Below are 8821 nucleotides of genomic sequence, written 5' to 3'. Positions count from 1 at the left end.
CCTAACCAATTTCATCCAAGAGGTTGGGATCTTAATGGTGCAAGAGTTCTATGCTAATTCATGGGTCATGAAAAACCATGACATTAGTGTGAACCTAATTTCCAAGAATTAGAGCACCATGGTCTAAGGGAGAATCTTAGATTTTATCCCGAAAAGTGTGAGGTTGGCGTTCAACTTACCTTTTGATGCAAGGAGATCCACATCCTTATACTAGAAGAGTCAACTTTGATCAGAGACTGGATCATGTGATCTCAGACATCTGTGTGGAAGGAGCACAGTGGAAAAAAGATTCCTAAGGCAAGCCCACTCAACTAAGAAGGCTTGACCTTAAGCCCGTAGCTAGAGAATGGTTGAAATTCATCCAATGCTCTATCATCCCTACTGGCAATCGGTCAAAGGTGACCATTGACAAAGCCATCATGATTCATTGCATCATGACTGGGAGTGAGGTGGAAGTACATGAGGTGATACCTCAAGAATTGTACAAGATAGCCGAAAAGCCTTCCACCAAAGCAAGGTTGGCTTTCCCTCACCTCATATGTCACCTCTGCAATTCAGCTAGAATTGTCATAGAAGGAGACATCTTCATCGAGGAAGACAAGCCCATCACTAAGAAGAGGATGGAGCAAACTAGATAGCATGCACATGAGCCTGTGCAGCCGCCTCAGCATGAGATCCCTGAGATGCCTCAAGGGATGTATTTTCCTCCTTAAAGCTATTGGGATCAATGCCATACTACCATGGGAGAATTAAGCTCTAACATGAATCAATTGAGGATGGAGCATCAAGAACATTCCACCATCCTCAATGAAATTAGAGGAGATCAAAGGGCTATGAGGGAAGAACGACAAAGTCAAAAGAGTGACATTGAAGAGATCAAGAACTACATTGGATCCTCAAGGAGGAGCACTAGCTGCCACCATTAAGGTGGATTCGTTATCTTAATCCTCTTTCTTTATGTTATTTTTCTGTTTTCTGTTATATTTTGTTGTTTGTTCTTTTGTCTTGTTGCATGATCATTTTTATCTATGTCTTAAAGTTATAAAATGTTCCATATGTCTCTCACCATTACTCAAAAGAAAATTTTATTTGAAAAGAATTGAGAGATACATGAATTTCAAGTTATAAAATAAGAATAGTTCAATTATTTTGATGTGATGGAATTGCTTTTATTTTCTGAATGTATGAATAAACAGTGCATATTTGAAGTTAGAATTTTAGAATGTTGGCTCTTGAAAGAATGATGAAAAAGGAAAAGTATTTTTGGTAATCTGAAAAATCCCAAAAATTGATTCTTGAAACAAGAAAAAGTATATTGCAATAAAAGAAAAAAAATTACATGCGAAAAAAAAAATGGCAAAAAAAATAAATAGAAAAAGCAAGCAAAAAAACCAATAGCTCTTTAACCTAAAAGGCAAGAGCAAAAAGCCAATAACCCTTTAAACCAAAAGGCAAGGGTAAAAGGATCCAATGATCCTAAGAGTGTGTTTAAGAACTCTGGACACCTCTATTTGGGGATTCTAGCAAAGCTGAATCACAATTCGAAACGGTTCACCCAATTAAGTATCTTTGGGATTTATGTATCCGGTGGTACACTACAAGAGAAGCGCTCCTTAGCAGCGCCCAAATTCCAGCGTCTCCCCAAACCGCTGCAGGTTGATGGAGGAGCTGCGGTTTTTGTAGCGGATTCACCGTCCGTCAAAGACCAGACGCCATGGTTGCGGTTTTGTGCCTCAAACGCAGCAAATCACATAAAGATCAGAGTGACGAAACAACAAGAAATTGGAGGAAGCCAGATCCAATTTCCCTCGTTTACGCGCGAACCCAAAAGGGGGCAAAGGCGCCAATCACCAGATCCAAGACTACTCATCGTGGTATATATTCCTTCCACCAGCTGCAGCCGCCACATCGTTCTGGGTCACAGATCTGCTGAAGCTAATGCATATCTCCCGCGTGCGAAAGGAGGGTGGATACGCACGTCCGTTGTTCGTTCCTCCGCCGTGCATGTCCCGGTGTCCTCGCGAGACTTCCTGAACGCCCCGGTGTCGTCATCCTCAACCTTCCCCCCATACCCAGTTGTGCGTCGCTGGACCGCACCCTCTCCTCGCGTTCAGGTCCGCTTTCTCCCTCTTTTCTTGCTCTTCCAATTTCATGTGTTTTGGGCTGGTACCTTGGTTTGAATTGAATAATTTTGATTGTTTAACTGTTTACCCATCAGTTCCCAATTTGGTCCATAATCTGGTTCGAACCTTGGATCCCAATTCGGTTCCTAATCTATTCCCAATTTAATTGTTCCCAATTCTTTGCTGAAAATATATGGATGATAATGGCTGCAATGTGAGGATGGATGTTAGGCTAGCTGTATAGTTTGATTTGCTACTCAAAACCACCCAAAGCCATGTGATTAGTTTGATTTGCTTACTGTGAATTGAGTATTTTAAGTTGCTATTTTTATCTTAAAATTTAACATTATTTAAGTCACTATAATCGCTTTGGTTCTGTATACAGAGCATCAGCTATGTCCATAATTGATGATTATCTTGCACTTTTAAAAGCTTAGGATTGCTTGCATAATTGTCAAGGATGATTTGTGAATAAAAGAACCTTTTTTCTTGTCCATTTCTCAGGTCTCAGTATATGAGAATGCTAAATCCTGTTTCATATAAATGAAAATGTAAGGAAATAAAACTTATGTATGTTTAGACGTTCTTCATAATAATAGGAAATTTATATTTAAAGATCAAAATTAAGTAAAAACTAGCAATGAGTCTTTATCACAATTTTGTTAACTCCAAAGTACAAAATGAAGGAAAATAATAACCAATGAAAATTGAAAACCCATAAGGTACTGATTAACCTTATGTACTCTTCTAACCCTGTCCACATTTTAAATTAACTACATAATTGAGGGTGATTCCTTCCACTATCAAAGTAGCCTCTTTAGAATCCTTGTCAGCTACAACATTCACCAAAGTAATAATGATTTTTACCTTAAATCATAATAAAGAATAAAGGTCCTTAAAAATATAAAAGAAAAATGATAAACTTCATGACCTGTAATACCTGGATTATAAGCTTTTTAGCCAATTATCTAAATCCTCATCACATGCATCCTCTGTTTTCATATATACTAAGACCAAAATTAAATTTCATAGAGAATATACAGGTTAAGATGCTTTGTTTCTAATAGAGCGACATGTTTAGTTCTAAAAGCCTTGCTCATACCTTTGTAAGTAACAAACACTAACCAACTTTTCAAAAATCAATTTTATTTATTTTTTATATGAAATAATAATTGGAATTTCATGTTTCCTTGATTATGCTTAAATGAATATTCTGTTTCTGCATTAAGCTGTATGCATGTGTCTTGCAGTGTTATTTTATTGTTAATTAATTGAATAAAATATGCTTTGGAAGTTTTGAACTATATTGTGAAAAGATTCTATCGAGTTTGCATTCTTATAATGTCATGCCTTTTGTATTTTGTCTTTTTTTTTTGTTTTGATTAAAAGGAAATAGTTAACATAAAATGTGAAATTACAAGGAGTGTGGGATAAAAGGAGATTGTAAAAGGTAGATCACCCTGATTTTGTTATTGAAATGTATCCGTGGGCGGTGCATCCTTTAGTTTGTCACTTACACTATATATATAATTCTTTTATCTTTGATAGAAATTGAAAATGGGACAGAAAACATTTGTTATCGTTTCTCTGAGCTATTAAAAAAGGACCCAGCAACCATTTCGTATGCTGCTTGTTCTAATATCTTTTTGTTAAAGAATATGTTACATTGAGCTTCTGCTACATGTGTTTTGTAATTTACTTTTAAAATGCTGAATGTTGTTTTCAAAAAGTCATGATATTTTAACTAGTGTTTTCTATATATTAAAAAAGAAGCACTACCAAATCAGTTAGCTAAATGATGATTTTTTTTTCTCGACCTTTTAAGAGAATCCTGGCCTGGGTTATTCAGTTGAAGCTATTGGCTTACTTGTGTATGCATATTGGCCATTTCTTTCATTTAAAAGGGGAATATGGAATACATGTCAATAAACCTCATTAATTAGTGATGCAGATTTTCTTGAGCAAAATATACCCAAAAAGAAAAAATTTATCAAGTTTATGCTTAATTTCTCTAAAAATTGGTAGATCGAGTACTACTTCATTTGATGTCGGTTTTGAAGAAGCATCATTTGAAACCATTGCACTATAGAAGGGACACGTACTAGACAAGTGCATATTATTCTATGGATCAAAAATAAATGAAACTATAGTCAAGTATGAGACCCAATGTTAGATAGATAATTATAGTTGATTATGTTAGATTTAGATTGGTCCAGCATGTGACGCGAGCCAACAATTTTAATTATGTTGTAGCTAAATTGATTTATTATTTGGAAAAAAAAAATCCTAGCAAATTGAATGCAGGAACTATCAACAAATTCCCGGTTTAGTGTGTCTTACTTATAGCTTATTGTTGATAGCGTGGGTGCATGTATTTTGAGCGCCTAGCCGAGCAGCTGGGTCTGTAGCATGGGCATTCTACCATGTTGGCAGGGTCAATTTAACATCTATTAGTAAATATTTATTTATTTAACTGTAAAATTATTAAAAATTCTTTTTTCTTATATTTGATTGTTTAGTTCTTCGATGCTTTTGTCTCAAGTATGATTTTAAATCTAACTATAACGCCTCTCTTATTTTTCCCCTTTTTTTTTATTAAGGTTTCATTTTCCATTTCCATTTTTTGGCTTTGGGACCGGCATATCTTTATTCCAGTAATTTTTAACTAAAGTGCAGAATTTCCCAATGAGTAAGCAACTTTCAACAAATTATCTTGTATGATGAGTATTGTTCTGAATGATATTATCTTGTTTTGTGTTTTTTATTTTAAGAGTTATTGTCAGTATCTATTTTATACTCTGATTTTTTTTTTAAATATTCGATGTTCTATTATATCATTGAAGTAGACATCGATAAGAGTTGGATTTCAAAGCCACGAATTGGTCCAGAGTATAGGGACGGTTTGAACAAGTTCTTAGATTTCGCATTTGCCAATGCATCATCCGATGGGATGATACATTGTCCATGTTCGAAATGTGGGTTCCGCCTTCTCCAAACTAGGGAGGATGCGTATGATCATTTGATAATAAAACCTTTCCCCTCTACTTATACATTTTGGGTACATCACGGGGAGAGACGCGTGGCAGAGAGCTCTATGGACGGACAAGAAGTACAATCAGATCGAAACCTAAAAGACCCAATGCTTGACATGGTTCGGGAGGCGTTCAACCTCCCAGGACTTCACGGCGACGAAGACGATTCAGTGAATGAACACGCTGGGGGGGATCGGGAGGAGTTGCCATACTTATCAAACGAAAGTAGTCGCGAGGTCCGCAACTTGCATGACCTGCTCGAAGATGGATCGCAGGAGCTATACCCAGGATGTTCAAGGTTCTCTAAGCTGTCTTTCTTGGTGAGGCTCTATCATATAAAATCCCTGTGCGGAGTGAGCGACAAGGCCTTCGGAATGATACTGGAGTTGCTGGCGGATGCCTTTGAGAATGCAAGGATTCCGAGCACTATGCACGATGCCAAGAGGATCATAAGGAATCTCGGTATCGCATATAAAAAGATAGATGCATGTCCAAATGACTGCATGTTATACCAGGGCAGCGATGAAGAGTTGTCTAAGTGCAAGCGATGTGGGACATCAAGATGGAAGCAAAAGACTAATAAGAACTCCAGAGTAAGGATCAACAGGGTCGTTAAGAAGAACGGAAAACCGCAAGCGGCGAAGACTCTTCGCTACTTCCCCCTTATTCCACGATTGCAGCGGCTCTACATGTCTAGTAAGACAGCCGCAAACATGTTGTGGCATAAGAGTGGGCATAACTCTGACGGTATTTACCGGCATCCATGGGACGGCGATGCATGGAAGGCATTTGACAGAACTTATTATGACTTCTCCAGCGATCCCCGCAGTGTTCGCCTAGCCTTGGCTAGCGATGGCTTTAACCCTTATGGAAACATGAGCTCGAAGTACTCAATTTCGCCAGTGGTTCTTATTCCGTACAACCTGCCCCCTTGGATTTGCATGAAACCCTCCTCATTTGTCCTCTCCATGATTATTCCTGGGCCTAAAATGCCTGGAAATGATATAGATGTCTACTTACAGCCCTTGATCGAAGAGTTGAAGCTGTTGTGGGTTGGTGTTGAAACGTACGATGCTTACACGAAAAAGACTTTCAGGATGTATGCTGCATTAATGTGGACAATCAGTGATTTTTCTGGTTTAGGCAACTTGTCCGGGTGGAACACGTACGGTGGGAGAGCTTGTCCTGCATGCAATTTGGATGCTGAGACTAACCGGCTCTCACATAGTCAGAAATGGTGTTACATGGGCCATCGTCGCTTTCTGAATCCTTCCCACAGATATAGAAAGGACCGGGATAGATTTGATGGAAGGATAGAGTCTAGAGGTCCACCTATCAAACTCTCTGGTGGAGACATTGCAAGACAACTACAGGACGTGCATGTCCACCTTGGCAAGGTGCAATCGGTTACTGGGAAAAGGATACGCGGACAGCAAACCGCCGTACATGACGAATCCCCTTGGAAGAAGAGGAGTATATTCTTTGAGCTACCATACTGGGAAAACAATGGATTGCGTCACAATCTTGATGTGATGCACATAGAGAAGAATGTGTGCGACAACATAGTTTTCACCATAATGAACGAGAAAGGTAAATATAAAGACCACCTTAAGGCAAGAAAAGACCTCCAATTGATGGGGATCAAGCATGATTTGTGGCCACGGGAAGATGGAAAGTACCCACCCGCCATCTTTACTATGACCAATCCACAGAAGGATGTCTTTTTACGTACTATCAAGAATGTGGTCTTTCCAGATGGCTACTCTAGCAACATTTCCCGCTGTGTTGACCTACGACAGCGCAAGATGTCGGGCTTGAAAAGTCACGACTGTCATATTCTGATCGAGCATCTCCTGCCAATTGCGTTAAGGAATGCTTTGCCTGCCCCAGTGTCATCTGTCTTGGCGGATTTCTCGTCCTTTTTCTGCAGAATATGCAGTAAATCCATTGACCCTCAACAACTTCCTCTGCTTCAGGATCATGTGGTCCAAACTCTTTGCCGCATGGAGATGATTTTCCCCCCATCTTTCTTCACCGTTATGGTGCACTTGACGGTACATCTGGTCGAGGAAGTGCGACTCGGTGGCCCAGTTCAATATCGGTGGATGTACCCAATCGAAAGGTACTTATGTCGTCTCAAGCAGTTCGTGCGTAATAGGTCACAACCGGAAGGCTCTATCGCAGAGGGTTACTTATCAGAGGAGATTCTCGTATTCTGCTCAAGATACCTCGATAATGTCGAGAGTAGGATCAATCGACCAATGCGTGTGGACGATCGACCGTGTGAACCTGACCAATGTGAAAGTGCAGCCATGTTCCCGGGGGTAGGAAAGGCTGTTGGAGCTGCTTCGTTTTACAATCTCACACCAACTGAGAAATTTCAAGCTCACCGTCACGTCTTGGTCAATTCTCCGGCTGTAGAAAAGTACATAGAGTAAGTAAAGTTGACATTATTTGAATACGAACATGACATACTCTAGATGGAGTTTCTGACATGAAACTCTTGTTATCTCTCCAGTGATTTCAGGGCCATCAAAAAGAGGTAATTGCGAAGCAGGACAAGGTCCCAGTCTCACATAGACAGCGTTGTGCACAGAGAATTTTCCGAGTGGTTCAAGCGTGAGGTGAAGCCTGTTATTATAAACGGTGTCATACACGGTATCCTATTTGTTCAAACCCTACCTAATGAAACGTGTCATTGTTACCTACCAGGTTCCCTTGGGAAGCATCAGGCATTCGAGTGAACTGCAATGGCTTGCATGTGGCCCCAATGTTCAAGCTAGCCGCTTTACAGCTTATAATGTAAATGGATTTAGGTTTAGGACCCTGTCAAGAGAAGAAGGGCTGAAAACTCAGAATAGCGGGGTTCACGTCACATCCGACACTAGGAGTTATGCAAGCAAGCGTGACAGTAATGTTGCGGTTGGTGGTGTCTCGTATTATGGGAAACTAGTGGACATTATTGAGCTGAATTATAGTGGTCAATTCACAGTCGTATTGTTTAGATGTATCTGGGCAAACACCACACCTGGTAGAGGCATAAAACAAGATGTTTTGGGCCACACACTTGTCAATTTCTCTAATCCGATACATGTTGGTGAAAGAGAGGATGACGAACCGTACATTCTTACGTCAGAAGCTCGCCTTGTATACTATGTGGAAGATGAGGTTGATAAGGAATGGAGCGTAGTAGTCCTTGTAAAGCCAAGAGATTTATTTGACATGGGTGATATATATGAACACTGTGAGGTGGAACTTTCCCCCCAACCGAGTTTATCTGAGTGCGCTGAGTGTGAGGTGGAAGGATTGTCACTAATAAGGGAGGGCGATTTAGAAGAACCCACCAATGATGCCTTTGATACTCACGAAGAGGCTGTTGAGTCTTAGATGTGTTTGGCAATGAACGACACTATAAATTGATTTGACAATGTCTTATTTTGATTATGCGAATTATATATCACTCTAGAATCTGCATGTTTATAATGTTTTTGGTGTAGAACATTTGCTTATTATTATTATTATTATTATTATTATTATTATTATTATTATTATTATTATTATTATTATTATTATTAGCAGCTTTATTCTGGTGTGCTATTCCAATATTAAAAGTTTATTTTATATTTATACACTATTACTGATACATAGTTTGGCAATTTTCTGAAT

The 8821-nt window shown here is 39.2% G+C and overlaps 1 protein-coding gene across 1 annotated transcript; it reads left to right on the top strand.

The window, feature by feature from the left end:
* Window positions 1-4965: 4965 nt before the first annotated feature.
* On the top strand, window positions 4966-7593 carry LOC107647092 (uncharacterized). The gene has a single exon (XM_016351216.2). The coding sequence runs from the start codon at window positions 5074-5076 to the stop codon at window positions 7591-7593; it is 2520 nt and encodes an 839-aa protein (XP_016206702.2). The 5' UTR covers window positions 4966-5073.
* The last annotated feature ends 1228 nt before the right edge of the window (window positions 7594-8821 follow it).

This window comes from Arachis ipaensis, chromosome B6 (assembly GCF_059453495.1).
Source record: "Arachis ipaensis isolate K30076 ecotype BB chromosome B6, ASM5945349v1, whole genome shotgun sequence".
NCBI lineage: Eukaryota > Viridiplantae > Streptophyta > Magnoliopsida > Fabales > Fabaceae > Arachis > Arachis ipaensis.
This window is presented reverse-complemented; position numbering and strand designations above follow the sequence as displayed.